Source organism: Botryllus schlosseri, chromosome 9 (assembly GCF_051294905.1).
Source record: "Botryllus schlosseri isolate E-star chromosome 9, Bs_hap1, whole genome shotgun sequence".
NCBI lineage: Eukaryota > Metazoa > Chordata > Ascidiacea > Stolidobranchia > Styelidae > Botryllus > Botryllus schlosseri.
This window is the reverse complement of record NC_137244.1, coordinates 8,787,045-8,813,627: the sequence shown is the minus strand read 5'-3', so window position 1 is coordinate 8,813,627 and position 26,583 is coordinate 8,787,045. Positions and strand designations below refer to the sequence as shown.

At 40.1% G+C, this 26,583-nt stretch overlaps 1 protein-coding gene across 1 annotated transcript in view; it reads right to left on the bottom strand.

Annotated features, from left to right (window-relative positions):
• LOC145447243 (solute carrier family 22 member 4-like) overlaps positions 1-26,526 on the bottom strand; it is a 37,573-nt gene extending 11,047 nt beyond the window's left edge. Inside the window, exons 1-11 of the mRNA XM_080325661.1 lie at positions 25,871-26,526; positions 21,619-21,899; positions 20,190-20,411; positions 18,410-18,510; positions 17,201-17,355; positions 16,969-17,140; positions 16,772-16,892; positions 11,691-11,809; positions 1,900-2,114; positions 1,325-1,507; positions 132-270 (exon numbers count right to left, since the gene is read on the bottom strand). Of these exons, the coding sequence (XP_080181787.1) occupies positions 132-270; positions 1,325-1,507; positions 1,900-2,114; positions 11,691-11,809; positions 16,772-16,892; positions 16,969-17,140; positions 17,201-17,355; positions 18,410-18,510; positions 20,190-20,411; positions 21,619-21,822 (1,631 nt within the window). The 5' untranslated portion in view covers positions 21,823-21,899; positions 25,871-26,526. The remainder of the gene's footprint in view (positions 1-131; positions 271-1,324; positions 1,508-1,899; positions 2,115-11,690; positions 11,810-16,771; positions 16,893-16,968; positions 17,141-17,200; positions 17,356-18,409; positions 18,511-20,189; positions 20,412-21,618; positions 21,900-25,870) is intronic.
• Between the last annotated feature and the right edge of the window lie 57 nt (positions 26,527-26,583).

Below are 26,583 nucleotides of genomic sequence, written 5' to 3'. Positions count from 1 at the left end.
ATTGAGTTATTATCTAGTTTCATCTAATATAATCTAATGGAAATAGCTATGACTACCGGTGAAGATCGCGATCAGCGTGATGAGATAACGTGGATTTCACATCCGACAAACGTATATAGAATTGACGTTACCGTCTGTTTTCTGTTGCTTCCTTAAGTGTATCCGGTATATCGACACCTCGCGTTTCCGGAACGAGCATTATTCCCAGCAATCCTGACAATATGGCTCCTACTCCCATTGCCATGCCGGGAGCCCAATAATTATATTTTCCTGTTGTAAAAGAATTAAAGAGGAGGTAAAATACTATTGACGAAATTCATTTACGAAATTGAAAAGATTTCCGCGTTCGGCCAGACTATAGCATAATAATTCCAGTAATTTTTTCTAACTCGAAATATAGTAAGCCTACATGGTTGTTCTGCTTTTAGAATTAGAAAATTTCATACGCAAGGGGCATTTCAAGAAATCAGCGATGACACATAACACCACAAGGACTCTCCGCTGCGCGAAAATCAGTGTAGCCAGCTAAACAGGAGTATTTCTCGTCCATATGGGCTGTGACGACTGCAATGCGGCCGTGAATCAGGTTGAACACCCCTGAATTAGGCTCAATACGGAATCAGTGTATTATTTGGTCAGGAGTGTCATTGGTGTAGCCAGGGCGAAAGGGGTCATGTCTCCCTCCCCTAAAAAAAAACTACGAGAGCCTCATGAATGATCTTATTCGTGTGGTATGAACATTGCTCAAGTTTTATAATCAGGCCTACCCGCCTACGTACCCAAAATATTCGAAGACACCACTTGCTCATGTATATGCAAATAATGCAAAATATGCGTGTAAAAATGTTATTGATCAAATTCGTTTCTTTACTTTAAAATATTTTTGCGCTTGGTGCGACTGGAGATGAAAATGATACTGATTTTGTGTAGCATTGATATTTGCTAGTCAAGATCGTTCGTGAATCAATCGCCATATACAAGACTTAATTCGCTACGGAAAGGGTGTAATCATGCGTACATGAATCGCATGTGTATTGGGTAGTAATAAAATTGCCCATTGAATGGGCAAATCTTGGAACGCTAACCGGGGGAGTTCCCCTAGACTCATAAAAAATTGCCCTCCCTCCCTCCCAAATATTTTACTGGCCACGCGTTTGAGGGGAGTACGTGTCTTGAGTTAACGTGAAAAGGGTGTACCACGAGGAAAAGGTTGAAGACTTGAAGAGCACAGCTCTCTAGGCGAGAGAGTGCATATACGAAAATCGTGGATTGTTTGATAACTGTTCTTCCGCACAACTATGCAAATACACATTCTTGTACTTACTTAGATACATAAAATACGGTACTCCGAGCGATCCTACACGAGATCCAAATGCGCAGAAGCTCATAGAGGCGCTTCGTTGTAGAGTCGGTACGACTTCGGATGATACCAAATACCAGGTGCAAAAAACGGCAAAGATGGATGCCTTTCCCACAATAGCAAGTATGGTTGATATTTCTTGTAAATCTGTGTAATATTAGTTAGCGGTTAGTGAGCGTCACAGTCATTGCATAAATGAAATGGACTAGGTTTAATGCAAGGCTAGGACCCGGTCAATCATATATGACCCCGTGTCAACAGCGCTACTTGCAAAATCGGCTTTCTTGTACAATTAGAGGCGTTGAAAGCTGTTCTTTGTCCGATTCCATTTGTTTCCTACGATTCGTGGCGTGACAAACGTGCTCAAAGGAAAAACTGTTTTATACGACAATAGGATCTCCCTCATCCCAGCATATACATCAGAGAGAGTTCGCAGTATGTTGTGCGTGGTTTCTTGAATTAACAATGATTTCATAAGTTATAAATTTTTGATTCGTTAATGACGGCTATTTGTGAGTTTTTATCAAAATGTAGCTTACGCTCTGGTAGCATCGGTAACGCTATGCTCGAAATTCCCCCCAGCACCATTAACACAGCGACCGTTCGAGGTCTACCGAGGTATTTCATGAGAATGCATCCGAGTATACCCGATGGCAACTCAATCAACCCTCCGAGTAATATGTTGAGGTAGCGATCTTGACTGAAGCTCGTTGAATAAAGCGAGATCGCGAAGAACAGTGATGAAGTAACAGCCCTAAAACAGAAATACATCACGGTTTCGTATTCCAGATTATCATCATTTCAGCGACAATGATATGTTTTTGTGTATTACTTGCAGAGGTGGTCAGTAACGAACTACTTCTACTTTTTCGAAGTACTCAAGTAGCTTCCCGCTACTTGCGATACTTCCTCAAGTAAATCTGATTTCCGCTACTTCTACTTCACATCGTAAAATTTTGTGATCTACTTGGTTACTTCTCGCTATTTTTTGTTAAGTAGAAGTAGTGTAATCCTACAATCAGAAAGATAGCCTGGCGAATTTTGGGGCTGTAGTTGCAGAGTACCAACATTTAATTCTCATAAAAAATATGTAAAGACCAGATTTTTCTTCGCGTTTCGCGCACGATACATATACGGAGTGACAAATATATTTTCACGAAAGTATCGGTTAATATATTTGAAGAGCTTCTTGGAGGTACAGAACTTCAATATACAATTAAAAAGTATATTCATATTGAAATGAACCCGAATATTTTCGGCTGACACTAGTTGCTGACGATTACCCCTGACGAGTGTCAGCCGAAAATATTCGGGTTCATGTTAATATATTTAAGGAAGCGGGTTGTGTGGTTCCGTTCACGCTGCATTGTCGCCAGTATGAAATATTTCATCACTATTACCCATACGCTTGAAACTACCGTTTCGCAATCTAGCAATTACCTATCATATCGTCGTCATCTAACAGCCCATGGCGTGTGTCCTAATCGGGAAGTGGACTCAGACTTTTGTGTGCGTTTGACCTGTTTTAGCAGAGCACCGTTAAAAGTTTCTGGACAAAAGACATAAAATATATTTTCCGCTTTTTAGAACTAGTATTGTTATTTATCTTTCAATTCCCAGTATCATACTTTAGGATCTAATTATTGTCAGTTCTTTTTTTCTTGAGATCATGCATGATGAAGTAAAAAAGCAAGTGTAGTAATGCCTCTATTTTCCAAAAATATAGATACATTATATATGACATTTTTTCGATCCGATATATTTTTTATTAACGTATATTAACTGCCCAAAGTGTTAACACCGTACCTATCTGATACAACTTATCCGTATTGCTCTTCGACTAAACTTCGGGCCTTATAATATGGCGGAGGGCGCCATGCCATGATATGTTCGAGTAAACAAAGGATTACTATCGCATTTCCATACCAACACTATCATTTGAATCACACGATGCGGACGAATGGGTAGTTTAGTTGAAGAGCCATACGGAGAAGTTGTATCAGATACAGTGTTAACACTTTGCGCAGTAAATATATGTTAATAAAAAATATATCGGATCGTAGGAATGCCATATATAATGTATATAATGTATATAATGCCATATATGAATGGGCTATATAATATGGCGGACGGCACAATGCCATGATATGTTCGAGTAAACAAAGGACTATCGCATTTCCATATCAACACTATCATTTGCATCACATACGTGATCCTTTGTGATTGTCTGAGTGCTCTAAAATTAATAAGTTCTTGCCCTTCTAGACCAATCGATGGATTCCTTGCTGAAATTTTCTCGCTACACGAGCGCATTACGGAATAGGTGCCAGCTAGGGATGATGTGAACCTCTGAAAGGTTCAGGTACGTGTGAACGCGAATCGTTATGAAAAGTTCTGTGTCAACGCGAACGTGAACCTCGTGACGTCATATTGTTAATTTCAATCCTACATTTCGGTGAAGTGGTAGCCTTTATTAATGTACAGTACACGATACCTAGCGACGAATCGGGTCACATAATGCCACAATGATGAAGTTGGCCTACATACTGACGTTTTAAACGTCGCCAAATGTATCAACTGGGACAATCAAATGATATATTAATCCCATAAAATCAATATCTTCCGTCGCTTTTCCAACAATGCAAGGGCCAGATCGGACAATGCATTCGGCGTCCGAGTATTGCTACGTTGATATTGAGCGGAGTGTAAAACGGTTTCTGTGCATGCTACTAATATTACCGCATCAACAAGTTATACAGCAGTAGCCAACACCCCAATAGCACGGGTGTGGTTGTTATGATACAATAAACATATGAAGTCAAGATTGACCCCGTACGCCTGCTAGAGTTTTTACATCAGATGAAGATATCAATTTCATTGATTGGTTGAACAAGCTTCGTTCGCTGACTACATGTAGTGCTAATTCGCTCTTGATGTTGTGCGGGTCAAGCTCTCAGCAGATAGTCACTAAACATTCACAAATGGAAAGCTGGATGTTTCGAGCGAACTTTTGTATCAAAGCAAGTAAAAGTTTTGAGATTGTCAAGGTACATGCTCGTTTAGTATTGATTTTTCATGCTGCCAGCGCCATGCCTATGTGGCCCGCAGTTTAAATGCAAGAAATATCAACCAAAGATGTTTTAATGAGGTGAAAATTGTAATATATGGAAATGGTTCACAGTGCTGAACCTACCAAGGTTCGTTTGTGAACGTTAAGTTCCAAATTTCTAGGGTTCACACACAGAACGCGAACGTGAACCTCACGTTCACAACATCCCTAGTCCCAGCGTCAAATTTGTATGGATACCAGGACACGCGGGGATACCTGGAAACGAATACGCCGGCAAGCAAGAAAAGCAAGCGATACATAAAATAACAACTGCGCGTTACCCTGTTCCTCATAAAGACGTTAAAGCACTTGTCCGCTATCACTGCAAAAAAAAGTGGAACATTGAGTATCAATCAGATACCAGAGGTTCCCACTAGAGACAATTTGTGAAATCAATTTTCGTATTGCCGCCTCAAGCATCCATTCGAGTATACGACCGTATATTATTCCGTCTGAGGACGGGTCATTGTCTCCTTAACTCGCATTTATACCGTATCAACTGCTCCGAGACCCCCAATTGTGGAACATGCGGCACTCCAGAAACCGTATAACATTTTGTATTATATTGTTCTCGATTGGATTTTCACCGTCGATTTCTAGTTGAATCGTGCAACTATTACGGCATCGTATTTTCACTTGAGAATGTTCTCACGTCTCCTCAACTAATAACCCCGGAGGTGGAATTTGTTCTGTCGTGTGCGAAATATCTGTGAAATGTTGTTTACGCTAACCATCTCGTACGTGGTGCAAAAGACCTAATCGGTCATAAGCGCCACTATTCAAATATTAATAATAATTATTAAATTTGACTGCATTACTGAAATTTTAAAAAATTTACTCCAATCTCGCCATTTTCCTTTGGGTGCAGGTTGCTCCCCGGATTATGTGTGTATTGACCAGTTTCATACTGTGAACAAAGAATATAATAATAACTAGTGAATCACAGCATCATTTCTGTAATTTCGATTCTTCATTTTCAATCATCTCTACCTCTGCTCTGTAACTCTTGCCAATTCTTCATCTACTGCAATTCTGTAATCTGACTTCTCCATGTATTGCATAGGAATAACAATTTGACTGCATTACTGAAATTTTAAAAAATTTACTCCAATCTCGCCATTTTCCTTTGGGGGCAGGTTGCTCCCCGGATAATGTGTGTATTGACCAGTTTCTTACTGTGAATAAAGAATATAATAATAATAACCGGCAAGCGAAGGATTCATTTTCGCAGCACAAGACCAATCGCTTCCTACAAAAAAATATCGCAAAAGAATTCTGAATCAGAACACGGACGGCAAATGCAGAATGTGCCACAACCAAAATGAAACTGTGGCACATCTCATGTCCGGCTGTGGTGCACTTGCAGCTACCGAATACACGTGGAGACACAATAGGATTGGTCACTACATTCATCTTGAATTATGCAAACATTTTAACATCACCACTTCGACAAAAAATTGGTACGATTACAGCCCAGCACCAATGACAGAAAACGAACAAGTAAAAATTCTGTGGGATGTACCAGTTATAACTGACCGCGAAATCAGAAGCAACCGCCCGGATATAATCGTCAAACTAAAAAAGAAAAGAGAATGCTTATTCATTGAACTGGCTGTCCCAGCTGATCACAACCTACTGCAAAAAGAATCAGAAAAACACTGCAAATACGCAGACCTCAAAATGGAATGTGAGAAAATGTGGCGATGCAAAATAAACATTGTACCGATAGTCATTGGCGCTACAGGGGTCGTGAGCAAAAAAATTCATGAGACATATCCAACAAATTCCGGGTAACTTTCGATTTGACATGATCCAAAAGATCACATTATTGGGCACTGTGCACATTCTTCGAAAGGCCTTGAATGCATCACTGGACTAAAATTACACTTGTGAATCACAGCATAATTTCTGTAATTTCGATTCTCCATCTTCAATCATCTCTACCTCTTCTCTGTAACCCTTGCCAATTCTTCATCTGCTACAATTCTGTAATCTGACTTCTCCGTGTATTGCATAGGAATAACAATTTAAATGTATTACTGAAATTTTAAAACTTTACTCCAATCTCGCCGTTTTCCTTTGGGGGCAGGTTGCTCCCCGGATTATGTGTGTATCTACCAGTTTTACTGTGAATAAAGAATATAATAATAATCTGCATCACATGATGCGGACGAATGGGTATGCTGTCAAAAATTGATACCACTTGGGATGCATCAATATGAATCAAGCTCTCCGCAGCAGTGGTTCCCAACCCTTTTGTCCTTACTCCCCACTTCAGATTTATTCCGAGTCTTCGTTCCCCACTACCCAAAACTCCTATATACCCTTTAAAAATGCCCATCCGTAACATTCGGTCAGACGTTTAGTAGGGTCGTGCTATTGGGAACCCACATCGGTACGCAAGATAATCGCCCCTTACTGCAACATAAAACGTATAACGTATGTGAATAGCGTTGGGGCCCCGGGAAATCCCGATTCCGGGATCCCGGAATTTGAAGCAATCCCGATCCCGGGATTAAGCCAAATTAAATCCCGGGAATTGTACACAACATCCACCAAGGCTCTATGTAGCGCCATATCTCTGATTTTGGTTGAAAAAAATGGTGTCACAAACTTGTCTAATTGTCTGAAACAATTATCAAAACCAACTATAGCATAACAATGAGCTAAACAGTCACTTCCGTCGCAGCGTAGCTATGTGTGACGTAGCGTTACAAAGACGGTGCTTCAGAGGTGAACTACCGGTTCTGGTATAGAAGAGAATTTCGAAGAGGTCAGTGCGAAAAGAAGATCAGGTGTGTGGCACAGCTTTTTGTTTGGTAAATCTACAGGAAAAGGCAAATGCAACTTGTGACAAGACGTTTTGAAAGCTTCTGGGTCTAACTCACTTTTTAAAAATCATGGAGACCGCGGACCGAATGAGCTCAATATCGAGATACAATAGGTCACATAGTTTGACAACACCACGTTTTTACAACATTACGTCTGTAAAACGCCCTGCTCTTTATCGTGGGCGATGGGCATAGTTGTCAAAAAAGAAATATCTTATTAAAGAAATATTATTGGCCCAAAAAATATTTTATTTTCAACAATGAGCAGCCCGCGGTACCTGACGACACTTTTCAGCGACCAAAGAATCGATACTGGGCTGAGCTAAACACAGGTCGACTTGTAGGAAAACTTGATCTCGTGTGGTAGCTTCAAGTAGTCGTTTTCTAAGCATCTCGGTCTTGGCAGTGTATGGCCAGTACACGTCGAGGCAATATGCTCATTCATATTATATAATTCTCCCTCCATGGAATGCTATTGCCATCGCGAAGACGTATCAGCTAATGAGGAATAGTGATGTCGGGCACAGGAGAATAGTTTATATTGAACAACTACAATTTTTTTATACTGAAATCAACTTTAGCATTTCAAAATACTTTACGAAGCATTCTCCCGAAATCTCAAATCAGGTCGCGGGCCGCGTGTTGGTGACCCCTGGTCTAAGACAAAAAGACTGATAACGCATTTAGGGTCCGTACACATGATAGTAATTAAATCATGCCTGACTCAATCGGACACGTAAAGCAAAGATCAGTCAAAAATGAAGATGCATTCCTTTTATAAATCGTGTAAGCCTCGCCTCGATTAACTTCTTAGCCCGTTAAATAGCTAACGTTGAATCAAATCGCCCATGGTGCGCGAATTCGTCGGACCTTCAAGACTGACGGCTCTGACTTGCCAAGATGTCACAAACGGGTTCGGATCTTGGTTATCGTGATCGAGCACAGCAAGTCTTGAGTAGATTTAAAGTCCGTCAAATCTACTTCTACTTCAAGTACTTTTAGGTTGCCTCTAAAATAAGTACTTCTACTCGTACTTGAGTAGATTTTTACGTCGCTACTTCTACTTCTACTTGAGTAGCTTTATTGACACCTTAACCACCTCTGATGAGTAGCTTTGGGGCATCGTGGAGCTCGCTCCCAATTCCAGAGTATTTGGCACTGATTTCGCAGATACTTTTGCGGGCCTACATAGAAAGTTTTCACGGCATCCACGTGAATTCAATACGTTTTCGTTGGTCACATCAGTTTGTAATGCAACGTTAGATATCCCAGCTCTTTTACATTCAGAATCATCGTCCAGTCACTGTCTCTATAAATCATGAGTCAATAACACAAACTGAGTGAGCGATTACTTTTCCGATAGGCCCCGCGGACCGCAATGTTGCAATATCGAATTGCAAGTTCAACGCAAAGGTACTATGTGATAGCTAGCAAATTAAACTGAATGTAACGCTCCTTTCCGGAGACGCCTACAGTATCAAATTCGCATTCCATGACTATTCGGCGTCGGATATGGGGCGTTCATTTTCGGATAAGGCTACATCACCGCTGGACTTTTTATCTACGTATTTCGCAAGGTCGCATATTGGCTGAAGCTTATTGATATGACTTGACGTAGAAATGTCCGTCGCCGTAATGACTGCATGGCATCGAATAGTACCGCATCAGCAGTTTGCACATCCCTGGACCGAAGCATCCCAACGGTCACAACCGATAATGACCAATATGAAATTACCAACTTATAGAGATGATGTGAACGTGAGGTTCACGTTCGTGTTCTGTGTCTGAACCTCAGAAAGTTAGAGGTTCAGGTTCACAAACGAAACTTGGTAGGTTCTGCACTGTGAACCTTTTTCATATATTACAATTATTACTTCATTATAACATCTTTGGTTGAAATATATTGCATTTCCACTTCAGGCCACTCTATGGATGGCAGGATGTAAACAATCAACACTAAACCTTGAGAATATCAAAAATTTCACTTACTTTGTTACAAAGTTTGCTCGAAATATCCAGCTTTCCGTTTGTGAATATTTAATGACTCTCTGCGATGAGCTTGACCCGCAATCACACAACATCAAGAGCGAAATACACTACATGTAGGTAGTCACCGAATGATAGGCTACTTATTCAACCAATCAATGAAATTGATATCGTTGTCTGACGTAAAAAATGTAGCAGTCGCACGGATTCCATCTTGATTCCATATTATGTTTATTGTATCATGAAAACCAAATCCGTGCAATTGAGGTGTTGGCTACTACTGTATAACTTGTTAATTGGGTGATATCGGAAGCAAGTATAGAAATCCGTCTTACACTCCACTCAATATCAATGTAGCAATACTCAGACGCCGAATAGATTGTCCCTCTGGCCTAGACAGTTAGCCGTAAGCTCATATTCCCTTGCAAGATATTGGTTTTATGGGATCATTATATCATTTGATGACCCGAGTTGATACATTTGGTGACGTTTAAAACGTCAATATTTACATCAGCATTGTGGCATTATGTGACCTGAGTCGTCGTTAGGCATCGCTATCACTTTACTGAAATGCAGGGTTGAATTAGCAATATGAGATCACGTGACGTCATAAGGTTCACGTTCGCGTTCACACAGAACCTTTCAAAATGGTTCGAGTTCACACGAACCTGAACCCTTCAGAGGTTCACACAGTCCCTACCAACTTATATATATGTAACTGATGCGTATTTTCTAGGGATTGACACCCATATCAAGATAACTCGATGCAGTAGAGCAGGGGTTCTCAACTTCCCTCGTATAACGGGCCGCATTGTAACAACAAAAGACGCCGCGGGCCGCATAACATTATCGCAATGTATTTGTGGGCTACTATTAAATTTAGGCTACTGTAGCCTATTTACCAGTCTTATACGGAAATTTAGTTCATTTTAATGCATTCTAAAGCGATAATGGACAGCGTTCGTAAGTTTGCAGTTGCTGTTTTTTTGTGACAATATCTATCTTTCAGCCGCGCCAGTAAATCCCTTCATGGCGCGTGCATAGCATTCGTTGCAAGTCGGTATATGCACCTTCAAACCTTTCCAACATAGAATCAAACTCTCTGTTTCAATTCGTGAGCGAGCAAGTATAAAATTACGTTCGAATTACGTTATTCGTTACAGAGGCCATTATCACTTTGAGCTCTCAGTGATACGAGAAGAAGTCTGGTGTGCGGGGTCATTTCTGAGCAAACCAATCAACTCATCTCATGTTTTTCCATGACTGGAGCCCTACACCAATAGTTACAGAAGTCAGCTTTGTCAAGCGGATGTTTTTCACTGGTCCCCTTCGCACGTTTGTCTCGTCAGCATTTCCTCTGGAAATATGTCCATGTCCAATCTGATGAAACGCACCTGGATAATTAGCTATGCAATGTGTGTGAAGTCGGTGAATTCGTCCAACGCTAGACGTTGAAGTAGTATACGTGGCAACGTGTTGCAGAACACGCGATAAAACATCGACTGAGACTGCGCTGTTACTCTTCTGGTGACGGTTGAATCAGAAAACTGTAGCTTCGAAATTTGTCAGGTGATGTTGTGTTGGCCTTGCTGCTAAGTTGCAGAAACAGCGAATATTCGCACAGTACGTTGACGTTTTATTGCTTTCACACCTTCTCTGGCAGATTCTTGGGTTTAGCGATATTCTAAGAATTTTGAACAATGCGTCGGTAACGTGGTCGGCAATTTTAACAATGCCTCGAAATGTGGATTGCTGGGCTTGACACCTAGCTAGCAACGTTTTACCTAAGATCAGGCGATATGTATAACTCCAGAAGAAACTATCGTGGTATCATTTTAAGCTTCTACACTCCATTACAACAACTGTTCTTCGACAAATATGACACATCGGTCTTCCATAACAATACTGTGCCAGTAGCTAATTGCGTTCATAATGGAAGATGTCGCGGGCCGGAAAATAATCGTCTGCGGGCCGCATGCGGCCCGCGGGCCGCGGGTTGAGAACCCCTGCAGTAGAGAAAGAAAATAACTCAAGTTGAATAGATTTTCGCGAGAATGCCCTTAGCTGTTTTATAGTGATTTACGAAGTAATATCGGTCCTGTCCGATTGGCGGGTTGGGGTGCGGCAGGTAATAAAGGCACTAAATATCGACAAACACAGGTGCTGGAATTGATTATTTCGGTACGAGTCAAACCCGCAACCCATTGGCATCTGTGGAACTTACGAACTGACACCCGGAAAATGACGCATGCCATCTTTATCTATAATAAACCAAGATGTTTGGCCTACAGGAAACATGCAGCAAAAACATACTTAGGAAATTGTTTATGGTTTGACCAACTATATAATATTATGCCACGGGATATTTACATTTGTCTGAAAAAGTTAAAATATTCACACTAACCATCCAAACACACACGTGAGAAATCGTGACGTTATCCCGGATCGGAATAGTACCCGCATGCTTTCCATCATGCCGGCAGAAGTCATGTTATTTTTCGAGATGACACAATGTCCGCTTTCCTAGAATGATAAGGTTCATTTATTTACCGCATGGGTTCTTAAGGTGTGGGTTGAGACCCAAACATTGTTCGCGAAGGATCCAAATTTGGGTTGAGACCGCACCAGAGCGATCGTTTAATATGAATCAATCGCCATCTACTTTGAGTAGTTTGTATGCGTTTAAGTGACCTGTGTTGAGTACTACAGCCAATTAGCGACATTCCCAGAAAAGTAGTTACGCATGAACATGGATCAACTAGTATGCATTACTACGTGCCCAAAGTTTTGAAGACACAACATAACCTATACATAAGCTTCACCTGCATACCTGATCACGTGGTCTGAGAGAGGACTAAAAATAATAACACTGGTCAACAAAATGAAAAAAAAAATTCCAGAATATCTGAGAGAAGTTTCCGGGGTTTTTGAGGTTGCTGCTTACAAGTATCACACTAGTTTTTCCAGATTGGCTCTTGTTCAAAATATATTTATACCCCTAAAAAATCCCGAAGTTACTGTATTTACCCTTGAATATTTCACTTGGTATAGGAAGAAAATTGTAGTTTTTTCTAATTTTATACTGCGCATAAATAGATAATTGACTATGAAGGACCCTCATACCATCCTAAGTCATTCTATCAATATTAGCATGACTTGATGCGAGATATTTGTTTGTCATGTCTAAAAATTGTTCTTTTGCACAACGGAAATACATATTCTCCTGCAATTGGGCATTCTACCAAGATTAAAGAGAAGTATAAAGCTATAAAATTTGTTCTTGAAAAGCCTAACTACAGTACTCATATGCGTCTCATTTCTTTTGACTTTCAAATAGATAATTTTCCGCTGAGTCAACGAAGTGGGTATACCTATTAACCCTATCAAAAGAGAAGCTTAAATCTGGTATCTTTGATAGATTTCAGATTCGAATACCGATGAAAGATTCCAATTTCATATTAGGAAGGAGTTCACTGCATGGAATTTCTCCTAATATTTAGTAAATAAAACTTTTTAGATGATCACAAAGCACTCAACCATGAACAGTTGGTCCGAAAATTCGTATCTGAATATGAAAAACTTGAAACAAACATGAACATTGGGGTTGTTCAAAATTATTATTTTTTTCCAATTTTTACTCGATTGGTGATATAATTGTCAGGTTGCCTGAAAAACGCTACACACCAAATTAGGGTCAATTCCGACCGGTAAAGGCCGTGCAATTTTAAATTGAAAGTTCGACCATTTTTTGAATACGGTGAAAAATTTCGACACTTCGATATGACTAAATATCTAGTTCCAGGAATGCCTGAAGGGAAACCGATGCTTTTTACACGCGTTTACGTCTTGATAAAGGCCTGTGATCGAGTTTCGATGATGAAATCGTTAATATATGAAAAATGAATATGACACTGATAAGCTGGAACTACATTGAAAGAGCCCCGTGAAAACGATAGTGATATACATCGCATATGAATAGTTTCAGTACTGAAAATGAATTGTCAAGCAGGTAAAATACAGTAAAATATAGTTCCCAGACTAGAGGCGATATCTTATGTCGTACCAGTGTGAATTTCGCGTAATCAGAGCAAATGAGCTTGTGGATAACAGCAGTCCGCACTCCGCAATAATGCGCATTGTCGTATTACTAGGCTAAGTGAAGACAATTGTATGGAAAGACATTGATCAATAATTTGGAGATTTTATTTTCATCCGATCAACACACACACGATGTGATAAGACACCATGCGATGTAATGAACACATAGGAGGATGCCAAACGACGCGCAATTGCGATCTCTTAAACTGACATCCACCTCGGCCAAGTGTAGGGTTACCATATTTTTGTGAAGCAAATTCCGGACACTCTTTAGCGCCCACTAGCGAATTTTAAAAATAGGCGTAACTCATTGACCGTCAATATGGCGTCACACTAGCAAAGCATTGCCAATCGACTGTATACGCTATACAGGAATGGAGTGGACCATAGGTCATGAATTGGGCCATTTGTAATGTGAGCTCTCATGTTTGCTACTTGCTATGGTCTGCAATAGATTCCTCCACGGGTCGGATGAAATCATCTGGCGGGCCGTGTCTTGCCTGTCCGGATTGTGTATGACAGCCCGGCTATACTGCTAGGTCGGTGGGCCAACTGTATATGCGTTTTAATCAAGTCCGAAACAACATATTGTCTCCCTCCCCCCCCCCCCCCCTTCCGCCCAGAAAAGCACTGATCTTGGGCCCACCATGGGGTAGTCAATGTAACTTGTTGAGCACTTACTATATGCATTTGACTGTTAAATTTTATGTATGAATTCTGTCAATAATATTGATTCTTCCATATTTTTGGCTACTATAAAATGCAGCAGCTGGTTGCTGGTTCATTTTCCACTTGAAAATGTTCCGTGGCAAAGTTCAAAACTTGACAAGCTGATTACGAAAAAACACAGCTTGCCTCCTCGCGGCCTAGGAAGCTGATTACGTCCAACATTATCGCAATTCCAGATAAAGGCGAACGACCCCAAGATTTGGAACCATTGTCTGTGATTAAAGCATCCAATCGGCCTCAACCAACTCTAGGAATATACCGTTAGCTTATAATTGCGATTACAATAGGACTTATTTCAGTAAAGGATAGTTATTCATATTACTTTTGATTTCATTTTTGGATAGGGTGGTGCCTGTTGCCCATACTAATATCATTATACGTTGCATCAACGCGAAAAACAATTTTGTATAGCATAAATCTGCTTGAAAATAATATTGTTTATGTTGATTTACGAAAAACGTTTGAGCCTGCTTCAAGCCTTCAAAAATTCCGGACATTTGGGCATATTTTAGAAATTCCTCCCGGACGCAAATTTTTCAGTGAAATTCCGGACATGTCCGGGAAATTCCGGACGTATGGCAACCCTAGCCTAGTGCCCAATGTCACAGTTCATTTTCAATGCTGATCTTTATGCCGTGGCTCGTTCTAGCTCTTCCCATTCCTTGCGAGTGCTTTCTTTCATCGGGTCTTTTTTCACAACCAAATCTCGAGGATGACATGAAGTGGTTCAGAAGAATTATTGAAATGAGGAAGATATGTCATCATTATTATCAACCAACTGGTAACATGACACTCAAGCATCCCATTTTTGGTGGGCGCGAGTTCACTACGGAACATATAAAAGGCTTATGATGATGCAGATCGACTAAAATTCGATAATAATGCCTCAGCATTCGTAATTCGCCTTGTGGAGGTGAGTCGTGAAAAGCAGATATCATAACGTATTGCGAAGAAGCAGCCAAAACGTCGTCAAATCTACATCGGCACGTCAAAAGATACTTTCGGGTATCGATATTAACCTGGGAAATATGTTTTGCTGTATTTTACCTGTGCACCAGTTCATTTTCTCCTCATGGTGCCCGATTTCGGCCTTAAAGTATTTTATTTGCTAATATTTATCACCATCGTTCGAGACTGTAGGCTACTTCAATTTCGTTGACTCATTTTCAGCTAATCAGTGTCAAATTAATTTTTCAGTAATTAGCAATTTCATCAGCTCAACTCTACCACAGCCCAGTATAAAGATATAAACCCCTGAAAAGGGCATCACTTTCCCTTCATGCATGCCGGGAACACGATATTTGGTCATATCGAAGTGTCGAAATTTTTCACCGTAAATACTATAAATTAAAAAATGGTCGAAATTTCAATCTAAGATTGCACGGCCTTTACTGATCAGAATTGACCCAAATTTGTTGTGTATCGTTTTTTAGGCAACCTCACAATTTTATCACTAAGCGAGTGAAATTTGGAAGAAAACTTATTTTTGTGCAACCTTAATGAGCATAAAAGTTCACTTCCTGTTCAGCTATCTTCATATATTTCTCTGTCATCTTGTTGATTAGCAAGGGGATAGGTTCCACCAAGACATCAAAACAACAAAAGAAAGATATCAGGTCAGACGAGATGAACATATTATGGCAAACCATTGATGGAACCATTCGAGAAACTCCACTAAATCGCTTACAGGCGAAAATCGTACAAAAAAACAATTGTGCTATAAAATAAATTAATAATATTATATTCCAACCGATTATTTCAAATTTACAATAGATGGTTGACGTAAAACTGATTGTAATAATGCCGCGTTATTTGAGTAAGTAGATAAATACTTATATACGTGACTGGAGGTTATTTATGTACTTGGACATGATATCCGTGAAAGTCTATAACTGTCATAAATCTAATACCACTAAATATAGTGCTGTTGCTGTATTTTGATTTAAATTAGTCTTCTGTGTGCAAAAATAACAAATAGATTGAATTTATAAACTTCATACTACGACTGAGCCGATTTTCTATCTAGCCATTACAGCGAAAATGGGAGATTTTGGTCAAAATAGCCCCATGGGTTATCTCCAAAAGAAGGGCCAATTAAAAAAAAACTAAGATCACATTCGGAATCAGTGCCCTTCTGAACCCTCCAAACCACTCTTACTTTGTCTGCCTAAAAATATGTGTTGACCAGTGTAATTGAAGCAGTGTGCGTCAGGATATGTTTTTGACAAAATTCGTTCACGGTAAAAATAATTCGCGCCTAGCGCGTCTATAGAGACCTTATACCCGCTAATATTTAATAACAACAGTACTTGCAATTTTGTGCGTAGAAACGCAATAGATACGAAAAACTTGGTCTTACGTTCGTAGTTCGGCCTATCTATTCCGACTCGTTCGTGAATCGCGTGATCCCCGGACTTAGTTCTCCGTTGCGTACAATATATTGTCTGCGTCTTCTCTATTTATACTTGCCCGTAAAAACGTAGCAGTCATTTTAATGTGTGAGGTTTGGGTCGCGTGATGTCATAAAAACTCAGAAAAAGTGTAGAAACCATGGATTTACAGTCTAGTGATTTCAGTAACTAAAATTCGTGAAGGTAGTGGATTGTAAATTTGACTCCCGCGGAGAAATAACTTTACAGTACAATGCATAACGTTTACCTGTAGCTTGTGGTTCAGGGCATCTGTTGTCTTGTTGGCACGTGCGATAATTCGAAGGTATTTTATGGCTTCATCTTTACGACCCTTTTGGGCCAACCAACGACAAGATTCAGGGAAATACCTGAATTTTCATGATTACTGCTTTGTAATGCCACTATAGATGCACTGTACTTGATTTATGGGCTACTATACATTACCAGCAAGAAATTGAGTAAATCAGAGCTCCGATGAATGCAAGCACGCCTATGTACACGCGCCATGACCGAAAAAAGTAACCAATGACTGATAGCGAACAATACCCGAGGGAGAAACCGAACGATGATGCGATGGTAATGAAATTGCGCCATTTTCGGTCGGTTATTTCTGACACTGTAAAACATTTACTTTTCAGGCACTTTTTTATTTAATCATGAAATCAGGCTGAATTACCAAGAACGTAGAAGATAATGTAATTTGAAATTCCAAATAATCCACTCAGGAAGACGGAAAGGCAATACACTGGATAGTTCCACGCAACAGCGGAAAGCACCTGGGACAGTAGTTGCACGCTGCATGCTCCAATGTACACCGGTCGCCGACCGTACCTGCCAAATATAAAACGGAAAATACAAGATATGTGGCAAGTAGCAGTCGCCAAATGAATGTATCCATTTCGATCACAGCCCCGCCAAATTTAACGACCTTATTCACCTCGGGCACAGGGGTGGGCCATTATTCTTTCCGGCGGGCCAATTGAGAAGCAACAAATACTTTGTCGAGCAGAGCCGAAAGTTAGGCGATTTTCTGCGTTGTATTAGTCTTATTTTTTTCAAATTTCAAACTTATATGTTGGTGTCCTTTAGTCTTGTTTAGTGAGAGAAATCAAGCCACTGCTGGGTTTCAAGTACATCAAAGTTAGGTTGAATATTTGAAGTTGAGATGCGAAGCAGAGCTGACAGATCGTAATCAGATGGATAAACAAACACGTTTGATAGAAATATATTTCCGGTTCCGTTTATACAGCCTATGGTTTCAGATCACCTATGAACATTTAGAAGTATGCCTCGTGTTCTAAATTTCAAGTAATTTGTCGCGGGCCGATCAGAATCACGTCGTGGGCCGCATTTGGCCTGCGTGCAGCAGGTTGCCGCAGTTTGACCTGCTTAAGTGCAACTCTCGCACGTCCACATAACTTTTATACATCATACCCTTTATGCGCATGATCCAGTCAACCCAGTCTGAAACATAATTTAGCTCGAATTACCTATTTATAATCTTAAAACCTGATCATTGGACTACTTCCAGCTTGCCAAGTGCTGCAGCAGGCTTTACTTAGCCCGCACATTTTTATAGTTTGCAGTTATTGTATATAAATTCCGTCTCGCAACATTTTATTTTTTAAATTTACGGTAGTTATAAAGGTGCACCTTATAACACTTTACGAGTGTTCGGAAATGCGTCTCCGAGATAATTGTCCAGGCTTGCTTGAGTATCTTTCAACCCTCTTATTTCTGCTTTGACTTTAAACGGCATTAATCATGCTGCTCACATCAACTATACCAACATTGTATCGCTGTACCCAATAATATGGACAGTAAATGGTAGCCTGGTATTAATTGTCCTATGTGCGCGCATTCACTTTCAAAAACATATACGCACCAATCGGCCACCATCATTAGAAACGAACCGCCTACAACTCCGGCATGATACATGGACGTTGCGACAGGATTTTTCCAGTCGTCTTCACACACCATGGAAAACTGAACAAATCACAACAACAAGTTTTGACATACGAATGGACAAATGGTAGCTAATAGAGCAGGCCAGCGGGGGTGCAAACTTTAATTACCCGAATTATCATGATACCAAGATGATATGTTTCAAAATGTTCCAATTTTCTACACTAAAATACCTCAACTACGTAGGCATAGGCCTATAGAACAATAGACTTGGTTTTGATAGTTTGCTTAAAAGGAAACAAAATGTTATTCAAGAATCGTAAATTTAACATCGCAATTTTGATTGACATGCAGCCGTGACTTTATTTTGTAGTGGTACCCGGTATTTGATGATCTGAGTGTGTACAAATTACGGAGCTCGTCAGGAAACCTAGCGCGGTAATGCCCATCTATTTATTGCTTATAAATAGGGCAATTTTTTCGACATGTCAAAAATGTCAAAATTGTAAACAAAGTCAAAATTTTTTACAACCTGCATTTCGTTTGTATCGTACATTTTGCACTGTCGGGGAACTTGTCATTTGACATTTTACAGATTGTAGCCTGCATTATAGGCCAGTGGTCGGGAACCTATGGCTCGCGAGCCATATATGGCTCTTTTGGGTATATGATATGGCTCTGCAACATTTTTTTAATTTTGCTCCGCGTTGCCTTGATCCTATTCTTCCCGCCAAGGCACAGGCTTGTTTGATAAACCAGATATTGTCTGTCTTTTAATTCAAGAGCAGGAATAGTTGCATCAAACTGGCCCAGGAAAGAAGATCTCTCTGTATCTCGACTGTGTCGTTTTATGCATTTCATATGACCGTCTGTTTGTATTTGACCGGTATTTTGAATGTATGCTCGTGCTGGATTTTAATATAACTAACACGACAATGAAAACATTGTGAAATTGTGATGTCTTTCAACATAAGGTTAATATATCTGCCAGAAAGCAACCATGATTCAGGTAGCGATAGGGTTACTAGCGGTTGTAAGCTGCAGTGGCGAGAGGGTTAATGAACGGCGACAAAAGGGTTAATGAGTCTGCGGCTGAAGTGCGAAAATTGTTTCTTTTGAAGCATCATTTTGACATCGAATGCGCGTAATACGCCGGGCGATCGCTTCCCATTTTGTCGACTGGGGTAGTGGTTTTAACTACTTCAAAGGACAGTGAATTGTACATCAAATTGAATCAATTCCGCCGAACGTTTCGCGCACCGCTTGAACGGGTCTCGTGTACCACAGTTTTAGAACCACTGGCTTAATAATTTAAAAAAAAATGCAATTGCGGCCCTTCGTCGACTTCTGTTTGAAATTGAGCCAGATTTGGTATGCAGCGTGTTTTAGGCAACCTAAAAATTTAACCAGTGAATCCTAGAGATCGGGAAAAAAAGTTATTTTTGAACAACCCTGATTATATTGATGCAAATAACAAAGCTAGATTACTTTGCAATACGGTGCACTGTGAGGAATAACAAAGTAAAAATACTGAACTGTATTTATGAATATGACCGACAACTTAGAATAAACATCAAATCTATACTCTAATCAAACTATAATCGTCTCCGCTGCAAGTTCTCCGTTGGAGGGGTAGATGCGATAAAGGTAATCGTGGCCTATAGGCCCCTAGCCTAGATAGTAGGCCTATATCACAGCGCGAGATTGCACAACAACAACTTAAAACGCGACAGTTGAATAAACATATGTGTATTACTCGCCTCGGTCGTTGCTGTTTCTTTTGTTTCTGAAAAGTCGTACGTCATACCATACATGCAATCAGTCACTTCGGAACCATTTTCAATAAAGTAAAGCGGCCATGTCTCCACCGGATAACGACTGTAATTCCTTTTGTACATTTTGCACTGACTGGAAACGACTTTGTGTCGCTGATTCACTTCAAATGGGATGATAGAGGATATGATGTTTTGGTCTTCTGTAACCTGAATTGGATATTTCAATAAAGCTCTTTTGTAACCTTGAAGTAGAGCATATACTTATACTTAACGATGGTGCAAAACCCTGAAAGGTTCAGTTCAAGTTCGTGTGAACGCGAACCTTTGGTAAGTTTCTGTGTGAACGCGAACGTGAACATATGACGTCATAATGCAATTTTATTCCTGCATTACAGTGAAGTGATATAATAATGGACACAATACCTATTCGGACGACTCAGGCCGCATTATGCACTCTCTGCGAAAAAAGTGTATTTTCACCCGTGTACCACCGCTGATGTACGGGTGTGAATATACAGTTATACACCCGTGGCATACGAATCAGAACCTACCTTAGACTTATATAAATAGCTGGTTCGTGGTACAGAACTTGAATATACCTTTCAATACAACATCCATTGTAGAAGAATATTAAAATATTAAATATTCTTTTACAATGGATGTTGTATTGAATGTTATACTTAGGCCTATATCGCGGTTTAAATCGAGTACGACATTTTAAGCCAAATTATGCAGTGCATAGCTGCATACACGTAGGCACGTAAGATTTATGATCGCGATATATTCTGAGTTAGGTTATGTTTTCATCCACCACCCTTTTCGGCCCTTTGGTTGGGAATACACACTTCCTTTGCTTGCTTAGGGTGTGCCACAATGCTGAAGTACATACTGACTTTTCAAAAGTCGCCGAATATATCAACTGGAGCAATCAAATGCTATAATCATTCCATAGAATCGATATCTTTTGTCGCTTCGCCGACAATGGATGGTGTGAACCTCTGAAAGGTTCAGGTTAGTGTGAACGCGAACGATCTTGAAAGGTTCTGTGTGAACGCGAATGTGAACCTCGTGACGTCACGTGACGTCATAATGCTAATACCAACCCCACATTTCAGTGAAGTGATAGCGTATATTAATGTGCACGATGCCTAGCGACGACTCGGGCCACATAATTTAAAACGTCAATATGTACTTTTATGGCATTATGTGGCCCGAGTCGTCGTCAGGTATCGTGTACATTGTACAAGACTACAAGTACAATAATATAGGCTATCACTTCACTAAAATGTAAGGCTGGAATTAGCAATATGACGTCGCCTGACGTCATGAGGTTGACGTCTGCGTTCACACGACCCTGAACCTTTCAGAGGTTCACACCATCCCTATTGTTCACTTCAAATATCGCAATGCTTACATTATTATACTCGAACTCGTAGTATGCTGGCGGGTAGGTGCAATGGTGGGGTGGTTCATAGTGTGAAAACACGAAATTAAATGTCACGTAGGAGTTTGGAATGGCTGAAAGCAATGAGAGCAGCAACATGATCTTTTGATAACGTCCCCATGCGCCGGCGGCGTCTAATGCTTCATCAATATTCAATCCTGGTTCCTCTCCCATTTCTGCTTGTTCATGTGCTGCTTTCGGCAAAATATGCTGGCGCTGAGACCAAATATTTTTTTGAAATAACGATGTCACTGTAACGATAACATACCATCGTTATTTATAAGATACATCGAGTCATGCATGTGTTCACCAAGTCATTCAATCTGATCGGTTTTTGGTTTTCGTTAATTGCTGTATTTAAAAATATTACTTATCTTTCTACAGGCAAAACAACTGTCAATCACGTTAGTTAGTGATACCGGAATAAATTGGTAAGATTGCATGGTTAGTTTGCGTTGGCTATTTGATCTGCTTCTCTTCCCCTCCATCCACCGTTGTGACTTGCATGCGAGGATTTTTAAACATGTGCATGATGAAAAACAAATTTCGTGCCAGACTTTCGATTGAACGTAATTTGCGAGTGTGCCTTTCACAAGAATGTATTTGCTGCGAAGAAGCGTCAACCTCATCCATTTCATTAAATGTGTAAATTATGTTGGAAAGTGTGGGCCCTAAAAATGTAGTTTTTTGTGTTTGTCTTTTTAATTATATACTTACACTTTTAGCTACATTATTTAAAGGGATATATCATACACGCAGATAAATCGAAAGAGTAAACAGGTAAAAATAATTTGAGACCCTTGATGTAAAATACTACAAAAATGATTTCCACGCGCGCAGTTATCGTATATTTATACGTTGCTAATTTGATCACTGGGGCGATTTTGTTTTTTGACATGTCAAAAAGTCAAAATTTTGTCAAAATTGTTTACGAAGTCGAAGTTTCTTTTTTTTTTGCAACCTGCATTTCGTTTGTATCGTAAATTTTTGCACTGTCGGTGAACTTATTAGTTGACATTTTACATCTTGTTGTAGACGGCCAATTGCCTGCTCATTGCGTGAATCATAAACGGTCAAATGAAACTAAGAGATTGACATGGTGTTGTTCTCAACGTACAGCAATATCTTAACTGAAGCAAGACTGCGCGGGTATTGGTTCTTATTATATGAAGTAGGGCATGATGAAAACGTGTGACTTGGACAACATTTTCAGATGAAGCGACACGGTGTGTCACCAGCAGCGTACGCACAACTTCAGTGTTACCAGCCAACAACTTATGCTGTTGAACGTTCTTCCTCCATCCTTGACAAGCTACTTAGTAAGGACAGACACTTTCTACCCGAGAATGTATTAAAGTATCTTTCGTTGTAAGATAACAAATTTTCATTATTTCTACCGGAATGCGTAATTTAATTACTGTTACTTTTCATAGGTTCAGATTTCGGTCAAATAAAGTTTTTTCATGCAGAAATTTGTCGGTTTTCAAGTCGAAAAAGTTTTTTCATGCCAAACTACTTCGTAAGGTCAAACAGATTCACCAGTAATGAAGATAAATAGCAGTGGCGGCTCGTGACAATATTGGGTGGTGGGGCAAGGGGTGTACGCGATTTTAATCGTCTAAATGACGTCACATTAGTGTATTGCGACGTGAAAATGTGACTTCGTGATGGTCACACACAGTTTGTATGGGGTATAGACGTTAGGCATGGTTAACAAGGATTACGCATTTCAAATTATTCGAGAGAAAATATGAAGTACGGTAGTTCATACCTGCACATTTTAACGTTTGTATCAGTAGGCCTATTGCGCGCGGCGTGATTTCATAGTTGCAAAATGTTCAACGACGAGTTCATTGAAATCTGGAATACCCAGAATGAGATCGTAAGAATCGTGAGCACATCTAACGCATCGAGCCTAATCATTGCAGCAAAGTAGATAAAAAGCGATTTTTCAACTATAGGAATTCTACAAGTTCACTAGTGGTTACTACTACGGAAAAAGATGTATTGGAATATAAACAAGTCAACTCGAGCCGAGCAATGTCGACCATCGGGTAATATCGAGACACCGTTTGCAGTAGCCCGCATGGTTCAGATCACGATACCCAATTTCGGTCGCACTAGAGACACTGTCCCCTGGCACCAGCAGTATAAAAGTGTATAACAAGGCGTCCTTATCCTCGCGTATACGTCAGCCTTTCATTTCTTTATCGAAATACGTTGGGAAAAGGGTGAGAGTGCGCTTTCCATCCGCGTACGATTAGATCAATGAATAATTTCCAGGCTGATAAGGGCCGAGTCTTGCGTTAAAACACCGAATTTAGCGTAAAATATATTGAGGAATAGACTGATCTAGTGATCAAGCGATCAGCTGTTAGCCGTCATCGAAAACGAACTATAGCTAACGCGCTTCACATAGCAAATGGCTTGAAGGCCACAATTTCACGGTAAAATTGACATTGGAGGATATAAAATAAAGTAAAGATTTGAATGCAAACCGCGAATCTTAGTAACCTCTTTTATGAGATCATCATCTCTTCACCTATCTCAGTATGAAACACAGTTAAAATTAGCACAAACCAGCACAGGCTTTTGCGTGAAATCCGCAATGCGGTAGTTAGCATTAGGCCTATGTGTCATATCAGCGCGCCCATCTCTACTATACTAGACCTCGATAACGAAATTACTGCCCAAACCATTGAGTGTCAACCTCGGAACTTGGCACAACGTTCGATAGCCTACTGAGACCGATCTAGGTATGGAGCATCGTTAAAATCGATAGAGACCAATACCGGTTTTGCGTAAAATCTGTTAGTGATAAATGGCGAGTCAGCTCTCACTCGACTTAGGAGACGAAATTACCACCCACATAGCTCCGTGATAAACCTAAAACTTGGTACGGCGTTCGATACTAACAATATGACTAACTATGCCAAATGTCATGACCGATCTGGGTATGAAACATCGTCAAAATCAATGGAGACCAATACCCGCTTTTGAGTAAAATCTGTTTGCGATACATGACGGATCAGCACACTGTCAACTTTGGAAACGAAATTACTACCCTACACGGTAAGTAGCAACCCTGAAACCTGGAGCAGTGTTAAATACCACCTTCACGACATCACATACCAAGTTTCAAGAATTATCATGGTGCGAAACATCGTAAAAATCGACCAATACCAGCAAAGGTCGACTCAACGCGTGTGACGGTAACCGAGTTCAGATACAGATACGATTGTTACATCACACCTTAGGGGCAACCAGGCAAGTTTGCCCCTCTTGCTCGGTAATTTTATGAATAGGAGAGAGTAAATCACCGTTTCTTTATTGTGCGCGGATTTGAGAGAATATACAGTGAAAGCTTGTTATGAGCGCTACCGGGGCACGCCCCGGCTAGGCATTCACAAAGCGAAAACATAGAAGAGAATTCGATTTTCGCAGAGACTTCGCTACAAGCGAAAGCACAAGAAGAATGCTGGTTTCGCTGTGATATCGGTATATATTGGTTGCTGTGCGTCCATAAATCGTAAATAATTGTTATTGAACATAATTTTAGGTGGGGCAATGCCCCAGTTGCCCTATAGGACGAGCCGCCACTGATAAATAGTACGATTCTAAGTTCTAACATAATGTGCGAAAACAGCTATAGTTTACATATATGAGTGCAACATATTGTAAAAAGTAAGTTTTGTGAGGTCCAAAACTGTCAAAATTTTGATTTTTAGGTCGAAGTCTTCGGTTAATTAGGTAAGAAAAAATCGGCCTACTGATCGTGAATTTACTGGATCAAAGGGTCAGAGCTTGGCACAGTGATTAGAGTCGAATAGTAAAAGATGATTTTTTTTTAGTAGGTCTACTGCAATTATATGCCGCTTGTCACTAGAAGTTAATTTATCAATCCTAATTATAGTTTGGAACTCTTTCCTAATGCGGAAATCTGTAAACCTCGATTGGGCGTATCGCAGTATACGAATCATGTAGTACAGTCGTTCCCAAGGTTTTTGGCCTCGCGGAACGATAGAACTTGAAAACTAAAGGTTGTGGAGCGCTGAACTTTCAAAAATCAAAATTCATTTTAAATTTAATTACAAATGCCCCCAACTTGAATGTAATATCGGTAACTTCATTTGATGACGTCTTTTGATATCAGATAATTATATGTGGTTCTCTTCCAGTTTCGGCAGGGCGAAGCTCGCGAAATCCTGTAAAGATCACTAACCTGATTGTGATTGTTCGGCATCCGTGAAAGCAATGCGATTTTGCTATTTACTATAGCCTCTATTATACTGCCAAGTGTGGCTTAAATGCACGGACGAGATTTACCGAAGTTTGGGTAAAAGTCGCCGCAGCTTACGGATATCACTTCTTCGAGACAATTTGTAGGCTACTTTCAAACAATTTGTAATAGCTTTTGCCCCATGGTGACGCACGCTCAAAGTAGACCATCAACTCTCAATTGCGACACCGTGCACCGTTCTGAACTTTTATATACGTTTTAAATTTGATGTTTCGCTTCTCTAATTAATGGACGAGTGTCGAGCTTCTTGCATTCTGGAATTTAGGCATAGAATTCTAATTTATATGGTGGACCGGCACGGACCGGCTGTTTCGAAACACTGATGTAGTACAAGGTTACACACATTACCATTACTGTCACAACGAGCAATTCCATACAATAGTCGAAAAAATACCAAATATTCACTAATGTGAGAAAAAAATATGTGGCATTTTCTTTATGGTCGCATAAAGTCACATTTTCGAATTTTTCACGCCATTCATACAACTGTGACGTCATAATGATACTTTAATACTCTATTCCTAATCGAATTACTCAGCTCCTCAGGCCCAGCCCTACAAAAACTATGATATCGCGAAATTTTTAAACTGAATAGGCCGAAAATTTTGTCTCATCGACAGTGTTATGTATTCAGC